This window comes from Odocoileus virginianus, chromosome 18, assembly GCF_023699985.2.
Source record: "Odocoileus virginianus isolate 20LAN1187 ecotype Illinois chromosome 18, Ovbor_1.2, whole genome shotgun sequence".
In the NCBI taxonomy this organism is placed as follows: Eukaryota; Metazoa; Chordata; class Mammalia; order Artiodactyla; family Cervidae; genus Odocoileus; species Odocoileus virginianus.
Genome location: NC_069691.1, coordinates 16,678,438 through 16,698,872, shown reverse-complemented (window position 1 = coordinate 16,698,872; position 20,435 = coordinate 16,678,438). Strand labels below are relative to the sequence as shown.

Genomic DNA, 20,435 nt, shown 5'->3' with positions numbered 1-20,435 from the left:
CTCTGCCACTCTTTAGTTCATGATCCTCTTTAACACTTGTCATTGTCCTAAGTATTTATATATGTGTCTTATCCCCACTATTCACAAAGTACCAAGGTGGCCACTAGCCTATCCATAAAAATGATATTCTGAGCATGCATATTTGATATTTTCTGAAGCATATACAAAATATGAAAGAACTTTCACAATTTGTATTCCTTTGAAATATATTGCCAAAGTAAAATTTTATTTTAAAATGTATTAACAATATTTCTGGTAGACTTAACAAGATCCAGGGCCTGTCCAAGAAAACTTTACAGATTAACTCATTTTATCCTTACAACAACCCTGTGAAGTAGAAACTTTTCTACCCCATTTTACAGAGAAGGCACAGAGAAGTTAATTAACTTGCCGACTGGCCACACTGGACTTCCCAGCTGGCTCAACGGTAAAGAATTCGCTTGCAGTGCAGGAGACCCAGGTTCGATCCCTGGGTGGGAGAGATCCCCTAGAGAAGGGAATGGCAACCCACTCCAGCATTCTTGCCTGGAGAATCCCATGGACAGAGGAGCCTGGAGGGCTACAGCCCAGCAGGTCGCGAAGAGTCGGACACGAATGAAGCGACTTGGCACGCACTGGTCACACAGGTGTGAAGTGGGCAGAGGTCGGATTTAAACCAGGCAGGCAGTCTCCTGTCTGTACTCTCCTAGCTGCTTTAACCTACACTGGCTTTCAAGCAACTTCAAGACCTGCATCCCTCTCAGTTCACAGCAGACCTGCAGCTCCCAAAGCCTTTCCGTATAGAAATCTCCAGCAACGGGTCACTAAGCTGAAGTCTCCGAGGTCAGGGACCTAGGTTACACATTCACTACGTTGCCCAAGGGTTAAGCCCCGTGCTTTGCATTAAACAAGCTTTCTACGTCTGTTAAAAGCAGAGGTAGAGTAATACAGGAACATTCTTTCTAAAGTCTGATTTCTAGTCATTTCCCAAGCCAACAGAAAAAGGGCATCTGCGGCTGCAACCCGTGACCACCAGGTGGCGCCCGGCATTCCCGGAGCAGGAGGGCGGAGCCGCCGCAGATCGCAAAGAGCATGTGGACGCTCGGGCGCCGCGCGGTTGCCAGCTTCCTGCTCCGCTCGGCGCTCCCGGGCTTCGGTCCTACCCGAACCGGGGCCCCGCGGCCGGCGAAGGACCCCTCGTTCTCCGACCGCCGGGGCCTGCGCATCGGAACCGCCAAGGTTCGCGCGCGCAGCTGGCCCGTAAGTATCCGCGGCCGCAGCTGTGCAGGCCGCACGCCGAGAGGGAGGCAGCGCACGCCAAGGACGCGCCGCGAGCGCACCCGCCCCTGCTCCGGCGGGGCCGCGCTTGGGCGGGGAAAGTGCGGCGGCGCGCGGCCGAGCGGAGCTGAGGCTCCGTTTCTCCCGGTTACTTTTGCACTGACTTCCGCTTTCTGTTGAACAAGGGAGATTATATCCTGCGGTGCAACTGCGGGAACGGCGCGGAAAAAAGCAGGAAAGGTGGGCGGGGACTGTTTCTTAAGGACCAGTGACGGTTCTAAGCTAGTCACTTCTCTTTGCGAGAACTTATATTTAACTACTAATATACGCTAGGTACTATAAGTATACTATGTATAATATTAGCATGCTATGAATGTAGAACTGCTTCAGTAAAATAGTGTGTATATCAATATAATGATATAAACGTGTACTATCAGAGCGATGCTTTCAAGCATGGGCTTTTATGAACGAAATGCTTTCATCTAGCGAGGTGAAGATGTCAGTTTCGGAGCACTGCAGCTAGACCAGCAGGGCTTTTTGGATCGGGCCTGGGTTCCAAAATCTGGCTCCTGGACTCAGCAGAGGTACCTTGAGGGAGCGTGGAACGAACCCCTCTGAGGCCTGGCTTGTTTTTCTGGGGAGAGGAGATTACCACTGACATGACGTTTAATTAACATATATAAAGTCTTCAGCACTTAATTTCACCTCCCTCCTCTCCCCCTGGTTACAAAGAAATGCCCGACCCAGTTACCCCACGACTTGGAAATCCAAAAAAGTACTGTGGGAATTAAGGTGGTTACATGGAGGTGATGTTTAATCAGGGTCTGCAGATAGCAGGAGGCCGTGAGTGGCTTTCATGAGAGAACCGAATGGGCAAAGGTGGGAGGGCAGGCAGGCAGAGATCGGCTCTGAGTGGCTGGTCCACTTGATGGACTGTGGATGGTGAAGGAAGCAGGTGAAATCCAACTCAGATTGTTCATGGAGCCCTGGAAGTTGAACTTGAGGCTTAACCCTTCTACTGAGGTGTGTTATTTGACTGTGTTGGAAATATCCCTGGGATTGGTTGCCAACGCTCAAAGTTGGAATCACCACCAACTTCTCAGGAGAACCAGGCAGTCAGGACCACGCTGGTCGCAGGAGCGCCTTCTGCAGAATGAATGCACATGTTCATTACTGTGTTCCTTCTGTGCTGCTCTTGCCTGGCATGGAGCTGCTCACAGTGGTGCTGCAATGGGCATTGTGTGTGTGTGTGAACAGAGTCTTGTCTTGGGTGAAGTCCTCAGGCTGGCCTTGCTGAGCGAGGAGCCAGCAAATACTCAACTCAGTTGCTGCCAAGAGTGGTTGTGCCCATTTGTCCTCCCAGCAGATGAGAACTGACTCACTCTTCAAGCTTGTGGTTTGACAGAGCCCAGGGCGACAAGGGGATCCTGGGGTGAAGGCTGGCCTCCCTGCTGGCCTCCAGGCCAAGCCTCACCAGAGTGGCCTAGGTTGGGTCATGTCCAGGGCTTGAACTGGAGCCTGTGGAGCTATCTAGTATTTCCTCCAGCGTCTCCCCTTAGCCGGCCTTGTGCAGAGCTCACGAAGTCACTGAGCCCTGGACTTGAGTGAGCAGACCTACCAAAGACACATAGTCCAATGGCCCCAGGTAACCTGGCAGGAGGGGTGGCCATGGGTGGCCTAAGAGGGAGCACTTATAATAGAGTCCTCCCCACCGTGAAGTCCATCTGCATCCCACAATCAGTGGGGCAGCTTCTTCCTTGGGCAAAGGCCAGATTTACCCCCTCTGAGGTCCTACCTCTCCACACTCTCCTGACATGCTTCAAAACAAACTGACTGATCACTGTCAGTCCTCTTGTTGAATCCTCATGACCAGTCTGCAAGGCACCACCATGACCGCTGCCTTCAGAGGAGGAAGCAGAGGTCTGAAAGGCTAAGCAGTTATCCAGGGAAGGTCGGGCTTCCCTGATCGCTCAATCGGTGAAGAATCTACGATGCAGGAGACCCGGGTTCGATCCCTGGGTCAGGAAGATCTCTTGGAGAAGGAAATGGCTACCCCCTCCAGCATTCTTGCCTGGAAAATCCCATGGACAGAGGAGCCTGGCGGACTACAGTCCATGGGGTCACAAGAGTTGGACACAAATTAGTGACTATACCACCGCCACCACAGAGAATGTTAGCTTAGGGAGAAGCAGGTAAGAGATGATGGAGGGGGTCTTTGCCAGCTGTTCCCTTGTGATTACAATCAGCTGAATAGGGACTTCCCTGGTGGTCCATTGGTTAAGAATCTGCCTTGCAATGGAGGGGACATGGTGAGGGAACTAAGATGCCACATGCCGTGGAGCAACCGAGCCTGCTTGCCACACCTAGAGAGCCCACATGCCGCAATGAAAGATCTTTCATGACACATACGAAGGTTCCATGTGCTGCAACTAAGAGCTGACATAGCCAAATTTTAATTCATTCATTTTAAAAAAAAAAGGAAAGAAACTTGAAAAAAACAGCTGAATAAAGTCTTCTATTCTGGCTGTGAATGAGTACCTTGCTTTAGACCAGCTCTCCCATCAGAACCATCAAAGATATACAATTAAAGGACAAAAGAGAAAAACAGCTGTGTGAAGGTAGCAGAGAGACTGAGACAGCAAGGATTTGAGAGGCCAAGATCCGGGAGAGAAGGGAAATTGACTGATGTGAGCCCCGAGTTTTCAGACCCCTCCTGTGTCTGGAGCCCTGTATCGTTCCCAGGATGCAACACGTGTAAAACCAGGTTGTGCGTTGATCATTTGGTGAAGATGAGACCAGAGGCTCTCAGGAACCTCTCCATATTTCTCTCAGGAGCAACTCGCTCATCCATCAACTTTACAGGGCATCTCTGTCATGAATGACGACTGTCGCAGTATAACACTTCCCTCCTAGGCGGGCAGTGAGGACTCTATGAGTCCCTTCTCTAAAGTCCCATCACCACCCAGTTGATGGTGAACACTCCAGGACATGCTGTGGGACACTGCTTTTCACAGCCGCTCTCTCACTTCTGCTTCAGAGCCAGTGTTCTTAAATGGCCATCTGTGTTTAACACCCCCATTTCCTCCTCCTCCACTCACGTCTCCGCCTTAGTCTTTCTCAGCTTGCCCAGGGCCCCAGTGGCCCAAGAGAGTAACCACAGCCTCTGACCCTCCTCTTAGTGGCTGCCACGGTGCCCTTTGCAGAAGGTGAACCTTGCCGCCACCCTCTGCAGGCCCCTCGGCGTCCTCCCCAGATGAAGCCCCGCAGCCCGCCTCTCCATCACTCCCCTGCCGCCTCTCCATTCACCGCTGGACCACTTCTCTCTCCTTTCGGGCCTCCGTCCCCTCTGACAGCTCTCTGGCTGGTCATAGCTCAGACCCCCACTGCTCAGAGGTAGCAGTTAGCTACTGAAAGAAATCAGTATGTCACAGTGTCCCCTACAGATCGTGTTATTAAGATCTGCCAGGCAGCAGTCTGCAGGTACAGCCTTTCTCCCAGCCACCCAGCTATTTGTGGTTGCTCGTTTTAGCTGCATTCTAAGACTTTGCTGACACTCCTCACCCTGCTGGTATTCACCACCCCATCCCAGCCAGCAGCACTTCCGGTGATGGTAGGTATGTCCTGAGTCTGTGCCACACGACGCCCGACAGGTAGCTAGTGAGACCCAGGCACTGACTTTTCAATTTTTATCTTACTTTAGTAAATTTACATTTGAATAGGTGCATGTAGTGAGTGGCTTCTGCATTGGGGAGCACAGCCTTAGAGAGAGCCTGGGCTAGTGCACTAAAAGAAGGCAAAAAAATTGCCAAGGAAGAAATAGTCTGAAAAACTTAAACCTGGTTACTCCTGAGTGTATGCATAATAATATTTAAACTGGGCATTAATGGACTGTAATGTATTGGAAAATGGTAATGTTCTTCACTTTGGCTTTTAGAGTTTGAGCCTCTGCTGCCTCAACCAGACCCTGGATGTCAAAAAGCAAAGTGTCTGCTGGATAAATTTGAGGACAGCGGGAACTTTGGGTGATGCTAGGTAAGACAAAGCATCTTCCATGTCAGAGATCACTTTCTCTTTCCACCCTCACCCCACCATATATAACATATGCACACATACATATACTTGTCTTTTTCTTGCCTTTTCACTTTTTTTTAACAACAACAAAAAAACCCCAAAACCCATCCCACAGAAAACCTATCTTCTCCCTAAGCAGCAGTGCTCATAAGCATCTTTCCAACATCACTAACTATCCACTATACTATTTTTAGTGAAATAGTACTAAGTTTTATGGATGTGCCATAATTCATTTAACCCATTCTCTATTGCTGGACATTAGTTTGTTTCCAGAGTTTCATTGTTATTCTCTTCAATATCTTAGTCTTTAGGGCCAGCCAAGTTTCTGTAACAAGTAGACCCCAAATTGAAATGGCTCCAACCAGGCCCCACTCTCTGCTGGAGCAGGGTGGCCGAGCCTCTGTGAAATGGTTCAGGGAGCTGGACTCCCACCTTCCTGTCTCCTGTCTGCACCATCTGCCCTCTGCGGGTCAAGCCTGGGTCATCCCGTCCATGGTACACTCCACAGAAATGGACAGGAGCATGGCAGGCCTAGCAGTGGCATTTGTCCCTCATTCACATTTTAGTGGGAAGTCCCAGGGCCCCAGCTAAGAGCAGGGGAGGCCAGCGACGTAGTCTAGTGGGTGTCCTGAAGGGAGGAGGTGATGGGTTCTGGGGGAAAGCTGCTGGGCGCTGCTGCAGCCCAGCCCTCTATGCCTGAATCTGCGTGACCCCCACCCCCACTGGAACCTTCTACACATCCTGTGGCCGCAGCCACAGGCCCACGGTCCCTCATCCACCTTGAAGGCCGAGGTGCTCAGATGACATGCAGTCCTGTCTCCAGGTCTAGGAATGGCTTCTCTGACCTACACACACACACACACGGAGAGGGGCAAGATAACCAGTGCATCTATAGCTTGTGTTCAGGTAAAAGACACATAACCCTTTTATCTGAAGGGGGCAGCAGTGGAGCCCCCTGGGCTGCCCTGGGACACCCTCTGCCCTGGCTGTGGGGGACATCCCTCTAAGAAACCCCAGTTCTGCGCCCAGGCGGCTCCTCACTGGCTGGCCCTCCCCGTGGCCTCAGGGGCCACAGGCAGTGGGACGTGTCCCTCCTCGGGGGTGAGCAGTCTTCACAGCCCTCTCCCTGCTGATACTAACAGTTTCCGCAGGCTGTCGTAAGGCTCCAGTCGGCCAGACTGATTTTTCTTTGATAACAGGATTTTCTCAGAAACCTAGCAGGCATCTGATCTCTTAAGACGTAGTCAGTAGTCAGTCTCACATACCCGCTACCTGGATGGGAGCCTCCTACATGTGCTAAGTCGCTCAGTCATGTCCAACTCTGCGACCCTGTGGACTGTAGCCCACCAGGCGCCTCTGTCCGTGGATTCTCCAGGCAAGAAGACTGCAGTGGGTTGCCATGCCCTCCTCCGGGGGATCTTCCCAACCCAGGGATTGAACGTGCGTCTCTTACGTCTCCTGCATTGGCGGGCGGGTCCTTTTCCACGAGCGCCACCTGGGATGGGAGCCTCTGACTGACTGACTTTTGGCATCCTCACTCCCACAGCCACCTCTCAACCCAAGAGCATTTTCCTTGAGGTCATAACATTAAAGACTACTCTTAACCTGCTTTTTGCAACAGAATTAGATCCCCTTTTTTGGCTTCATGAGAGGCTTTAGCTTCACCCCTGGGCTCATCCACCTCAGTACTGCTTTCAGCTCCCCAGTGCAGACGGGCTGGTCTTCTCCTGGCTCACCATTTCTGTGTTCATCAGCTAACGGCAGCAGGGAGCCGCCCACACGCAGGATCATTCTAACTGTCCCCAGAGCTACAGCTCCGCAGCACAGTATGGGCCTTCCAGGTTATCACGGGCAGCAGTTGACAGAGGACCTGCAGGCTCCAGGCTCCCACGTCTGTGTCGCTGGCCCTTCCCCGCAGCCTCTGAACAAGTGCTGCGTCTGCATGGGTCAGGTTTTCGCCTCGGGGGCACCATTTCCAGCCCCTCCTTGCACAGACGCTCTGCTACTGTCCCCCAGTCCCTCCAGACCGCCCTCTGAGGCTGGCTGGGACCTTGGCAGAATGCCCCACACCCAGCTCCCTTCTTCAGGGTCTACTTCTGGCCCTTGGGAAGTGAACCTTGACCTGCCATGTGTAGCACAGCCCACTTTGCCATGGCCCACCTGCCACTGCCAGATAGCACCTGCTAAGCTCTTGACTTTGGACTTTATGCCCGAGTCGGGTGTGTCTTTATGTTCCCCAAGCTCCTCCGGGCACCTATCAGTCTGTCCCGCTTCCCTTCAGATCTCCCTCGATCAGCGTTAACTGAGGAGAGGGAGAGGGAAATGCCCGACACCCGCCCCCCAGGCCCACCGCTCCCCATCAGCCCCGTAACCTTCCCCACATTGTGCCCTTGAGGCGGGTGATGGGCTGGCTGGGGGAGGGATCATACTGCAAATCTTTGTCTTCATTAGTTGTTTGGCAGCCACTGGTGTCTTACTTGGGCTTCCCAGGTGGCAATGGTAGCCATTTCTGTTGTTACCAGCGCATTTGTAGAAACAGACACATATAGGAATGACATGTCGAGTTAGGGGATTTCACCTACATGCACAGGCTTCCCTGACGGCTCAGACAGTAAAGGATCTGACTGCAGTGTGGAAGAGCCAGGTCTGATTCCTGGGTTGGGAAGATCCCCTGGAGAAGGGAATGACAACCCACTCCAGTATTCTTGCCTGGAGAATCCCATTGACAGAGGAGCTTAATACGCTACAGTCCATGGAATGTCTTACTTTGGGCCTCCTAGAAACTTTCCAATGATGGAGTTTTCCAAGACACCTCTTGTAACCTACAGATATGTTCTATACAGAGAGGTTTCTGGCAGTTTTCATTGTCATAATTTACAAACCATAAAATACACCTTTTAAAAATGTACCTCTGGGACTTTCCTTGTAGTCCACTAGTTAAGACTGTGTGCCCAATGCAGGGAGCTCAGGTTCGATCCCTGGTCAAGGAACTAGAATCCCACCATGCTGCAACTAAGCCCTCAGGAGGCAATGAAGATCCCCCTTATGATGCAAATAAGACTTGGTGCAGCCAGAAACAAAACAAAAACCCAGCCAACCAATTTACATAAAAAATAAAATGTACTGTTCAGTGGTTTTTAGTATCCTCACAAAATTATGCAATTTTCACCACTATCTAATTCCAGAACATTTTCATCACTCCAAAAAGAGACCCCATAAGCCATTAGTAATCACTCCCCATTCCTCTTTGCCCCAGATCTCCGACAACCACTTTCTGTCTCTATAGATTTATAGCATTTTTTAAATTAAAAAATAATATCTATATAGAATATCTCCAAGTATTCAGCTTGATAAATTTTTAAAAACTGAACATACCATGTAACTCAAGAACTAGCTCAAGAAATAGAATGTTACCAACCCCTTGAGAGCAGGCCTTCTGCTCACTTCTAGTTATTAACCCCTCTTTGTCCCAGAGTAGCTACCATTCTGATTTCAGACAGCATGGATTAGTTTTGCCTGCTTTTTAAATTTATATAAATGATATTAAGAATAAGTATGTCTGTGTGTGGCTTCTTTCAGTCACCATTTATTGTGGGATTCATCCATATTGTTATTTTTGTAGACAATTCTGTTTTGCACTGTAGTATCCCATGGTATGAAGGTATCACCGTTTATTTATCTATTGTATTATGTCTGGATACTTGGGCAGCCTCTAATTTGGGCTATTGGATAGTTCTGCTGTGAACATTCTAGCGTGGTGCGTGTCTCTTGATGAACCTGGGTATGCATTTCTGTTGGGTATATACCCAAGAGTAGAATTGATGGTCACAGCACCTGTATGTATTCAACTCTTGTAGAAGTATCAATAGTTTTCCAAAATATTTGTCTAATTTATTTGCCCATCGGCAGTATCTGAAATCTCTGGTTACTGTACTTCCTGACTGACTCTTCATATTATCTGTCTCTTTCATTTTAACCTTTCTGGTGGTATCTCATTGTGGTTTTTTAATTTTCATTTTCCTGAAGATTAGCAAGGTTGAGCCCCTTTGCATATGTTCTTTGACCATTTGGATATCTTTTTTTTTTTTTAATGAAATCTGTTCAAATATTTTGCGTATTTTTCTCTTGGGTTTTCTTGTTGATTTGTAAGAGTTCTTTACATGTCCTGGAAATAAGTCCTTTTTCAGATATATGGAATGCATGTATTTTCTCCCACTTTGTGATTTGCCCAACAGATGTTAATAACAAAAGCAATAGAAACAACCTTGATGGCCAGTTGAAAGGGACAAGCTGAATGAAAAACATAAGATAAAATACTGTGAAAATCCATATGTGCTAATATGGAACAATGTCTAAGACATATGAAATGAAAACTGAAGCTAGGTGCTTCATTTGCATATTAAAAAGAATATAACAATTCTAGAAGGATACAGAAGAGCTTGAACATACACAGATTGCCTGTTTGGGAAGAAAGGCTTACTTTTCATGCTATTTAAATTTTTACTCTGTATATGTTGGGCTTCCCTGGTGGCTCAGAATGAAATGGTCTGCAGTGCAGGAAACTCAAGTTCAATCCCTGGGTCAGAGAGATCCTCTGGAGGAGAATGGCAACCCGCTTTAGTATTCTTGCCTGGAGAATTCCATGGACAGAGGAGCCTGGTGAGCTACAGTCCATGGGGGGAACTAGAAGGATACAGAAGAGATTGCTCGTCATAGTTTAGCCTGTTTGGGAATAAAGGCTTACTTCTCTAAATTCTTTCATGCTTTTTAAATTTTACTCTGTATATGTTAGATATTTTCCATCTATTTAAAAAATTTAAGTAAAAAAAAATATCAATTGATGCTAATAAAATGCAGCAGTTTGGGGATCGCATGATTGGTGTTGTTTCTGTTCCCCCTGCAGCACTTTGGACGATACCACCTACGAAAGACTGGCCGAGGAGACGCTGGACTCCTTAGCAGAGTTTTTTGAAGACCTTGCAGATAAACCGTACACGTTTGAAGACTATGATGTCTCCTTTGGGGTACCTCTTTTCTCCTCTTCATTCTTCTGTATCCTCCCTAAGAATTTTAGCTCACTGAGATAGAGAATTCCTTTCCAGTAGCATGCAGTTATGGATGGGGCCAAGAAACTGGAGTTCTGGTTTCAGCTGCACCAGTCTTGTGACCTCAGGCAAGTCACTCAGCCTCTCTGAGCCCTCATTTTTCCTAAAAATACAGATTTTGAACCTTCACTCAATACCCATGAAGGTAAATCAGGGAGGAACCCAGGCATGTGTTTGTGTAGCAAGACAGCCCTCATCACGCAGGCATGGAGAACACTGAACTACACTGCTAGTTCTTAAGCCGGGTGAGAGACTGCCCAAGATGTATTCAGATTAGACATGTGCCTCACTCCTTGGAAATTCAGGGTGCAGTCCTAGGAAGCCTGTTTTTGAAAAGCTCACCTGAGATTCTAAAGAGCACCTTTGGGTCCCACCTCTAGGAATATTTGATTGGTCTAGGGCGTGGCCCAAGCCAGGCAATGAGGATTTTGAAGTTTTTAGAGTAACTCCCCAGATGCTTCTAATATGCATCCAGGGCTGGATGAAACTTAAACCTCAGATCCTAGAAGCCCAGGTAGTGCTGGTGTGTATCAGCTGGCCACTAGGTGGCAGACTTGAGTTAGGGTCAGCCTTTGGATTTCTGTAGAATTATTGCCTAGGCCGTAGGGAGCAGCTCTTTTTGACCAGTGGGAGCAAATCCCCTGCAGAAGTTAATCCTCTTGACAGCAATTAATTAATACCAGGAAATGTCATGAAGTGTGCATTTGGGATTAAATCATGGGATTATTTAGGACAACCAGCTGTCAGGCTAAAGTGATAGAAATGGTATTGGATATTGGTGTTGGGGGTGCTGGATAGAAAAAGGACTCCATCAGATGGAGCAGGTGTCAAGCCTGGTTGTAAGGACAGTAAGGGATTTGGTGGTAATGGGACAGGGCAGGAAAGGATTAAATGCCTTCCAGGTGGATTCGTTGGAAGCTGTCAACACCAGAAAATGCAGCAGTGCTCAGGCTGGGCTGTGGATGTGCTTATTCAGGCAGCCTCAGAAGGGAGAGATACCAGGGAACCCTTATAGGCTGGTCCCTCCAACCTGACCATCTGTCGGATGATTAGACCTAGGGGAAGCTACAGGTCTCATCTCCCCCAGCCTCCTTCCTGTGTGCGGTAACTATAGGGAAACCAAGTCTCAGGCTAGGCTCTGCCACACTTGCAGACACCACAGAAGCAGTCACCCCACCTGTTCCTATAGGATTAGTGGCTATAGGCAGCTTCATGGCTCTTGTGTTGTCTGGGTGGGGCAGGTCATGTGGTTGTCAGTGTCTGGGTCCAGGCCTCATCCCTTACTGGTTATGGTTATCAGAGGGAACTGCCTGCAGGAGCCAAAGCCCCACCCATGGTTAGGTAACCATGGAGTCGTTGCACTTGACCCTGGAAACTGTGACAAGCACCATGCTATTTAGAGTTACCTCCAAGCTACCTTTGTTTTCTTTTCTAGGTGGAGCCCTAGCTTCTTAGTCACTTTAAGTAAAATTTACTGGTTGCCATGCCCTTCATTCACTGAGTTTTCTGCATATTATTGCCATAGACAGAGGCTTCTTAACCATTTGGGGATCAAAACACCTTGAGAGAATCTGACTGCTCTGGACCCTCTTCTGAGAAAAACTTCTATGTATACTTAGGAGTTTCTGCTTCCAGGGCTGTGCTGTTTGCAGAGCCCTGAAGTCCACCTCTGGGTCCTAGGTCATACACCCCTGCTCGGAGATAGCACTTTATTGGATATGGTCGCAGAGGGCCTGGCCTAGCATCCTGCATTTGTACTTTTTTCCTAGAACGCTTAAGTGAATTATCTAACCATGAGGGCAGGTCCTCTAGCTGTAAAGTGGGTGACAGTACCCTCCTCTTCTCCAGGTGTATTTTAGGATTAAGTAAAACAATGTAGGTAAAAGTGCTGTATATTCATTATTCTTATTCCTTAAGAGGAAGTCAGTGTCCATTTTAGGAGTGGGGAAAGTCACATGCATATAGGTGTGTGTTAGTCATTCAGTCGTGTCTGACTCTTTGCGATCCCATGGACTGTAGCCTGTAGCCAGGCTCCTCTGTCCATGGGATTCTCCAGGCAAGCCTACTGGAGTGGGTTGCCATTCCCTTCTCCCAGGGATCAAACCCGGGTCTCCCACATTGCAGTCAGATTCTTTACTGCTTCCCTGAGCCACCGGGGAAGCCTATTCATATAGGTGAAACCCCCTAACTCAACATGTCATTCCCATACGTGTCTGTTTCTACAAATGAGCTGGTAACAATGGAAATGGCTACTTTTGCGTCCACTGATGCAGCCAGTCGGAATCAAGCCTCACCTTCTGTGACTAGGGGCTGCTTCCACTGGTCAGTGTCTGGATGTCAGAAGCTAAGTACTCCTCTCTCCCCCACTGCCGCATATTGATGTCTGCCCACTCTCCCCAAGTAGACACTCAGACTGCTCCTTAAAGAATAACATTAAGAACAAAAAGTTCTCTTTTATCTGGGTTACTTGCAGATGGTTCCAAAAGCATTAAGAATTCCTGGGGAACCAGTAAATGCAGCTAGTTTCCTTTGGAAATGGAAGAAGTTATAACAAATCTGGACAGCGTATTAAAAAGCAAAGACAAACACACACACACACACACACACACACACACAAAAGCAAAGACATCACTTTGCCAACAAAGGTCCATCTAGTCAAAGCTATTGTTTTTCCAGTAGTCACATATGGATGTGAGAGTTGGACCATAAAGAAGGTTAAATGCCAAAGAATTGATGCTTTCCAACTGTGGTGTTGGAGAAGACTCTTGAGAGTCCCTTGGACTGCAAGGAGATCCAACCAGTCAATCATAAAGGAAATCAATCCTGAATATTCATTGAAAGAACTGATGCTGAAGCTCCAATGCTTTGGCCAACTGATGCAAAGAGCCGACTGTTTGGAAAAGACCCTGATGCTGGGAAAGATTGAGAACAAGAGAAGAAAGCGGCTACAGAGGATGAGATCGTTGGATGGCATCACCAACTGGATGGACATGAGTTTGAGCAAGCTCTGAGAGATAGTGAAGGACAAGGAAGCCTGGCATGCTGTAGTTCAAGTCTCAAAGAGTCAAGACATGACTGCAACTGAACCACCTCAGTAGAAAACTAATTGCGCACAATGAACAGGAGAGGGCGTAGTTGAGCGTTGCCTTGTGTGACCTTGCCCTTCACATTCCCGGGGTTAGGTGCCTGGTTATCATCCACTTGGTTCATTCATTGGGTTTTTTAAAACCCATCAGCTTTTTGCACAAATATTGAAAATGCTAGGATGAAAAGACAAATCTGCTCTCAGGGGGCTTAAAGTAGTGGAGGGAAGGAGCAGGTGAGCAGCAAGCTGGCAGCTCAGATGCAGTGATGAAAATACGGAGGCTATGGGGACACACACAGGCCATAGTCCCGCTGAGGGTTGTCAGGGTAACATTCCCAGAATCACCTCAGTTCTCCCATCAGCCCCTGCTCCTCGCACTGTCTCTGAAGGGGGTGGCGCAGCTGTTGTCCTAAGGAAACTGGTGAGGCTGTGCACTCCTAGACCTGGCCTGCCTGCCTTCCCTGCTGTATCATGTACCGCCTGGGCGTAGGGTCACAACATGGCATTTAAGGCTGCAAACAGGTCAAATTAGAAGAAATTATGTCTTGATTTCTTGAGTCTATTATGTGAAAAAATAAGCTGTAAACTATATATATATGGAGGCGAAAATGAATGCCTGTGATGGGTACAGACCTTCTTTTTGAGGTGATGGAAACAGCCTGGAATTAGATAGTGGGGATGTTTGCACACTTTATGAAAACACATGCTAAAAACTACCAAATTATACAGTTGTAAGAAATTGTGAAATATAAGTGAAAGATAGTCCTAACAAAATAACACAGGTAGGTGTCAGGGGAAAAAAAGAAAATTTAAAGCAAACTTGCGTGATCATAGCCCTGCATTTTAAAACTGGCAGCTGAACACTACCCTGGTGGTCCCTGGTTAACATTCTGCATTCCCAGTGCAGGAGCTCGGTTTGATCCCTGGTCAGGGAACTAGATCCTGCATGCCATAACTAAGACCTAGTACAGCTCCATTAAAAACAAACAAAAGAAAAATGAAAGGACTGGCAGCGGATACCTGAGCTGATATTGCTGATTAACAGGACTGAGAGAGCGCTTCGTGTTGTGGGAAGAACAGCCTCTTCTGGACGGGGACAGACCTGGATTTAAGATCAGCTTTCCCAGTCACTGAGTTTTCTTTGTTACCCTGTCCCTTTGTTGTCCTCATCTGTGAAACTGGGATAATGATTTCCACCTCCCGATGGCTATGGTCATAGAGGAAAGTTTTACACAGAGTGCAAAGCAGTGCCTGGCACAGAGCAGAGACTGAAAAATAATAGATGCTATTTTTGTGGATGTCTTCATTTTGTTTATAACATTTATATTTCCAACATCTCTATAATTTTGCTACATTTCTTTTTCATTGGAAAAAAAATCATTAAAAATAGAACCCACCAGTATCCTCCCCATCCCCTATCAGTTATATTATTATCGGCACTCTCTCCACCTTTTCAATAGCTCTTTGTGTTTGCAAAGCAAACACAAAACGTTCTAAGAACCACTGGGGACCCGTTGGTGGACAGGGACTCTGGAAGGCTGCCTGTCTGAGGGCCATGCAGGGGTGGGAGAGCAGCGAGGCTTGGCCAGGGAGCTGTTTCTTGAGTATCCTGTGCAGTCTAGAGAGACCTCAGGCCTGAGGAGTAACAGGCTCTTTTGTTGAAAGAGGGCTTTCAAATTTAAATGAGCATTTATTGGGCAAGATAAGACCGAAAGCCTTTTGAAGAATTCAAAGCTCCTGGCGAGGAAAATAAAGCTGGAGAGGGGCATCTGAGAAACTTGTGAGCTGCTTTTGTGGGGGGCGGGGGGTGGGGGCGCAGTGGATAAGAGCCCTCGCATGCAGAGCTCTGGCTGCTTGCTCTTCTGAGACCAGCAAAGCTGGTGGCTGGATGGCTTCCTTCTCTCTTGCCTTTTCTTCCTTTCCTCGGTCATGAACTGGTCTACCCGACGTTTGTGCTGACTGGGACTGCAGTAGAGTTGGTGCCTGCATCTTTTAATGTCTCTAACGTGTGCTGGCCCATCATTGAGAAACCAAGGCAGCAGTCAGGATGCTGATCCTTTCGTTTGTCGGCTGCATTGAACAGGAGCCATTGAACGCTCCTGTCTCCTTCCCTCAGGAGGGGAATAAGGATATTCTTTGCCTTGCCCACCTCAAATGGGATGAGGGGAAACACTCTGAGATATGTGTCATTGTGGTTAATCATCATCTGATTCCAAGAGTAGTGCTCTTTCTGTGTGATCTAATTCCAAAAACTAAATTAAAAAAAAAAAACTAAATTAAAGACAGTTCCTTTTTGGTGTATGTTGTGCCCTGGTATAAATGCAGTATTGAGATAGAACAAAAGAGGAGGCAACTATGACACAGTGATAACCCTGTCTTGTTTTACTTCCTCATGCTTTTTTCCACCTGATGCACCAGAGTGGTGTTCTAACAATTAAACTGGGTGGAGATCTAGGAACCTACGTGATCAACAAGCAGACTCCAAACAAGCAAATCTGGTTATCTTCACCATCCAGGTATGTCCGGAAGTCAAAATTTCTCATGGTTTAGCTTGTTTGAAACATGACCTAGTAGACTGTTTAAGAAGTGTCACCCGCGTGTATTAGCACCTGTGTAAGGCAACCTTTCCTGAGGTTTTGCAGCATGTCTCAGGCTCAGTAGGAAGGTTGACTCTGGTGATTATGTATGTGGTTGCTATAAGTAGATATCAGGATATTAACAAGATGAAAGTGAAAAATTTTCAGAACCCACCCTGCCACTTTTTTCTCTATTAAATCATTGCCGCGCCTTTGAAAAAGCCACCTTTGGTGTTACAGCATGTGAACAAGTTGCAATTTGTCCTCAAAGCGCGTTAAAGTTTGACCTCTGGTCTGTTTTGAGCACCTCCGTTAAAAGTTAGTTGAATTCCATTTGCCGAGCTGGGCTGTGTGCTCTGTGGAGGTTGGAGAGTGTTTTAAACTGTACTTCCAGGGCATTCCATGCCTCCTACCTTTTTCACTGATGTGCTTTCAATCTAGCAGAATGAAAGATTGTTTTGGAGACCTTCTGTGCTGCGTTTCAAGGCCTGAGAATGTGCTGGGAGAGAGGGTCCTTCATCCCTCTAGCCTGTTGAAGTGGTTGTAAGAAAGTAAAGGGAGAGATCTCGCCCACAAAGAGCTCTCAGAACAACCTTCCCGGTCCTTCATTAGCACTTCCAAAGAGAACACTCAGACTCTGAAAGGGGAAAGGCCCAGATACTACCAGCAGGGAATTCTTTGAAAGTCTCACGGCGTTTGCATTTTTTTAAAGAAAAGTATTTAACTCTTCCCCTGCCTCAGTATTGACATCACTTTTAGGGAGTTAATATTATGCTGTTTATGGTGCTGTATTGTGTGATTCTTTGTTCAAACTAAATCAAGCATTAGGCTTCCTTCATCCCAGCCTCATCTAGGAAGAATGTTATCATTCAATTAAAACCAATTCCAAGGAATCACTCATTTCTAGCCAGGTGCTTATTCACAGATTGTCTTACTTTTAGATCCAACTTACTTGAAGTTGAGGGAGATTTTACCCTGTGTGGGCCAATTAGCCTGTTCTCTTTGGTCTCAAACAGCCACCTCGACCCTTACTGCGGCCAGGCATGAAGGCTGCACAGTCTTATCCTTCATCTCCAGAGGAATCAGGACGAGAAACTGGGTGGACCAGCTCAAATCCAGCCATCAGCTTTGGGGATCGGTGGCTTTGAAAATAGCAGGCAGAGCACCAGAACCAACTGTGCTGGCTCCACTAAAAGAATTCCCTTATATTGTATATTGAGACTGAAAAGTCCTTATCGCATTTGGGCGCATCTACCAGCAACAGGATCCTACCTCAGGCATGTTTAGAAAAATATATTTCTGGATGATAACAAATTTTGAGAAATCCTGTTTGTTTTTTTTTTATTCATGATGGGAATCTGGAAAGAAAATATGCCATGTAGCCTTTCACTATCATGGAAATACAATGTTCCTCTAAAAAAAAAAAAAGTTATTTTCCATTCAATTTTTCACACTGACCCAAAATAACCTTTCCTAGGGCTGCTTTTCTGATATTATAGGGCTTTTTATTTTATTTTATGGCATGTGGGATCTTATTTCCCCAACCAGGGATCAAACCCATGCCCCCTGCATTAGAAGCACAGAGTCTTAATCCCTGAACTGCCAGGGAAGTCCTGGGGCTTTTTAATTGACAACGTTTCAGGTCAGAAGAAACACTGGCTTTGCCTCAGTACCTTGCTTGAGGACGTTAAAGGACGGAATGAAGGAGAGGTCTGAGCAGACAGCTGGGTGTCCGTGGCTGAGCACAGGGCCCTGGGCAGTGTGGAGGGGCCTGGACGTTCTCATGCTTGCCTGGTATCCTGGCAGCAAATCAGAGTCCAGAGCCAAGGAAACGTTCTCTGGCTTTGGTCCAGGTTATTATGCCTGTATGTGTTTGGCTGTTTGTATATGGTAAAAGCCCAGTGCTTTTGGTTTGTCCCTTTTATCCCATTAAGAGAGTGCCTTTGGTTGATAATACAGAAATCCTTGATGTTTTCATAGCCCTCAAAAGATGCTTCCCTTCTGAACCTTCCTCCTCCCTGGCAAAGCTGTCCTGGTCCTGCACTTTGGAGAAGCTCCCATGAGCGCGGTTGGACTTGGCAGCCCCTTGCTTCCCGTGGGCTCCCAGTGTCCTCTGCTCCTTCCTCCATCAGGCGTCACCCTGCAGCGCCATCGGTTGTTGGCACATCTCCTCCTCCACTAGACCCGGTGGAAGTGGCATTAACGGGCACAGGTTGTGTTGGTCTGGAATAATAAGACACTGCAAAACCTAGTCACACTGGGCCACACGGACACAGAGTTCCCAGCGTGAAGTGCATGTACTGTTCTTGTTCACTAGATGAGCTCGAGATGGATGAACTAGCCCATCAGACTCTCACCTTCATGGATTTCACATTGAATTAAGCAAATTGTTTTTAAAAATATCAGTAGAGATGGTTACCGGGAGCTGGGAAGAGGAGTGAATAGGGAGTAACTGCTTAATGGATGTGGAATTTCCTTTGGGTGATGAAAATGTTTTGAAACTAGATAGAGATAGTGGATTCCCAGTGTTATGAAATGTACTGAAATGATGATAACAGCATAGGTAAGGGGCAGATCATGCCCGTAGTGCATGAAGGGCCATCATCCAAAAGACACTGCCCTGATATTTCAGGTTATCATATGTGACTCAGGAAAAGCAAAAGATCACGATGTGATAAATGGAGACTCATCAGTAGGGTTGAAATGTTTTCAGGTCTTGAGCATTGTTCTGTGAATTGTTTTTGAGGATAATGATGTAATTCTGCTGTTCTAAAAATTAGAGTTGATTTCACAATGTTGTGTTAGTTTCAGGTGTACGGCAAAATGACTCAGTTATATTAAATCAAGCCTAAGACGAGAAGTCAAATACATGCCTTATTACTTTTTAGATCTTCACTACAGTCAATTTCTTGGTGACAGTTTCTTTGGAAGTGCAGTTCCCGTGAACTTACTCTGACTGTGTTTCGTGTTGCAGCGGCCCCAAGCGTTACGACTGGACTGGGAGAAACTGGGTATATTCCCACGACGGCGTGTCCCTCCACGAGTTGCTGGCCACAGAGCTGACTCAAGCCTTAAAGACCAAGCTGGACTTATCTGCTCTGGCCTACTCTGGAAAAGACACTGGCTGCCCAGCCCAATGCTAAAAACATGAAAAGCTCTAAAGCCAAGACCCCAGCCTTGTTCTGCAGCTGAATGGCTAGCTTTTTCCATTCCTGCCTTTGAGGACAGTTGCATTGTATGTAACAGCTCTGTGAAAAGACTGTGTCGCCTTCCACCCTGCCCCCTGAGTTTAGATTTTTAATTTCCATAGAGTTTTTTTTTTTAATGTTTTGTCTGATTTCCTCTCTCACGTGATAGCCCTTATGCTTCATAATGTCTGTATGCCCATACCTTTATATATAAACTCACAACTAAGAAAAACAAGAAGGATAAATTCTCGGAGGAGAAATAAATGGGCTTGACCATTCATTCTTTGAAGGACTTACTACAAAAACTGCATGAAGAGTATTTGGCCAACCTCATGATACTATCTCAAAATGAGACTTATTAAAGGGGAGCCTAAAATGTTCCTCCTCCTCCTGAAAGTGTAAACACTTCTAAGCCCTTTAGTACTGAAGCATCAGTGGCAACTCGGGAACTGTCAAACGAAGACTATTTTCTGTTTGTGCTTTGTGACCCAGGGTGTGATGGGGCAACGCAGGAAGTGTCTTCCATATGTGCATATATATGTACATACACATTTACGTGTATACATTTTTTTTTTTAAGGATCAGTATAGAATAAGCTATTGAAACACAGGTCTGAGTATGCAAAAAGTCTCCCAAAGACAGTGGGGCGGGGAGCCATCTCCCTAAACTTGTGGATATAGTATAATAAACGAGGTCATGACGCTAAGGAGGTGCTTGGCAAATTGTGAAAGCCCACATAAATGAAAAGATGTTGGTGTAGCAGAATAAAACTTAACTCTCAACTTTCAGGTTGTGAATAATTTTTTAATTCCACACCCCTTTCCTGTTTCCCCATTTCTGTTCCCCTCCTACCTTAAAAGAACCTAATTATAAGAATGGGATCTAAAAATTTTTTTTAAAAAATTAATAAAAAAAAAAAAAGAATGCGATCACGAAGCAAATGAAACTAACTCCTGAGCTTTGCTCTCCTGAATGGACACCATGCTTGTCTAACCTGCTGATTCTTTTCTTAGATAAAAAGAGATAAGACTAGCTCTCTACACCCAAAAGTTTCCCCAAAGCAATCCTGCAGGCAGATCACTCAGGCAAGGTAACTCTGGCAAGAAAGCGAGGCGGTCTGCACTCGGTGGACATGCAGAGCCCAGCCTCCTGC

General features: G+C 46.8%; 1 protein-coding gene across 1 annotated transcript; it reads left to right on the top strand.

Annotated features, from left to right (window-relative positions):
• The first annotated feature begins 1,042 nt into the window (after positions 1-1,042).
• On the top strand, positions 1,043-20,064 carry FXN (frataxin). Its single transcript, XM_020911922.2, has 5 exons — positions 1,043-1,239; positions 5,192-5,289; positions 10,232-10,352; positions 15,937-16,034; positions 19,069-20,064. Exons 1-5 carry the CDS (start codon positions 1,072-1,074, stop codon positions 19,235-19,237), a joined length of 654 nt encoding a protein of 217 aa, XP_020767581.2. The 5' UTR covers positions 1,043-1,071; the 3' UTR covers positions 19,238-20,064.
• The last annotated feature ends 371 nt before the right edge of the window (positions 20,065-20,435 follow it).

Coding starts and splice junctions, on each gene's coding strand:
- FXN (XM_020911922.2), top strand. CDS start 1,072: ATGTGGACGCTCGGGCGCCGCGCGGTTGCCAGCTTCCTGCTCCGCTCG. Junction 1,240..5,191: donor TTCGCGCGCGCAGCTGGCCC/GTAAGTATCCGC, acceptor TTTGGCTTTTAG/AGTTTGAGCCTCTGCTGCCT. Junction 16,035..19,068: donor TGGTTATCTTCACCATCCAG/GTATGTCCGGAA, acceptor TTCGTGTTGCAG/CGGCCCCAAGCGTTACGACT.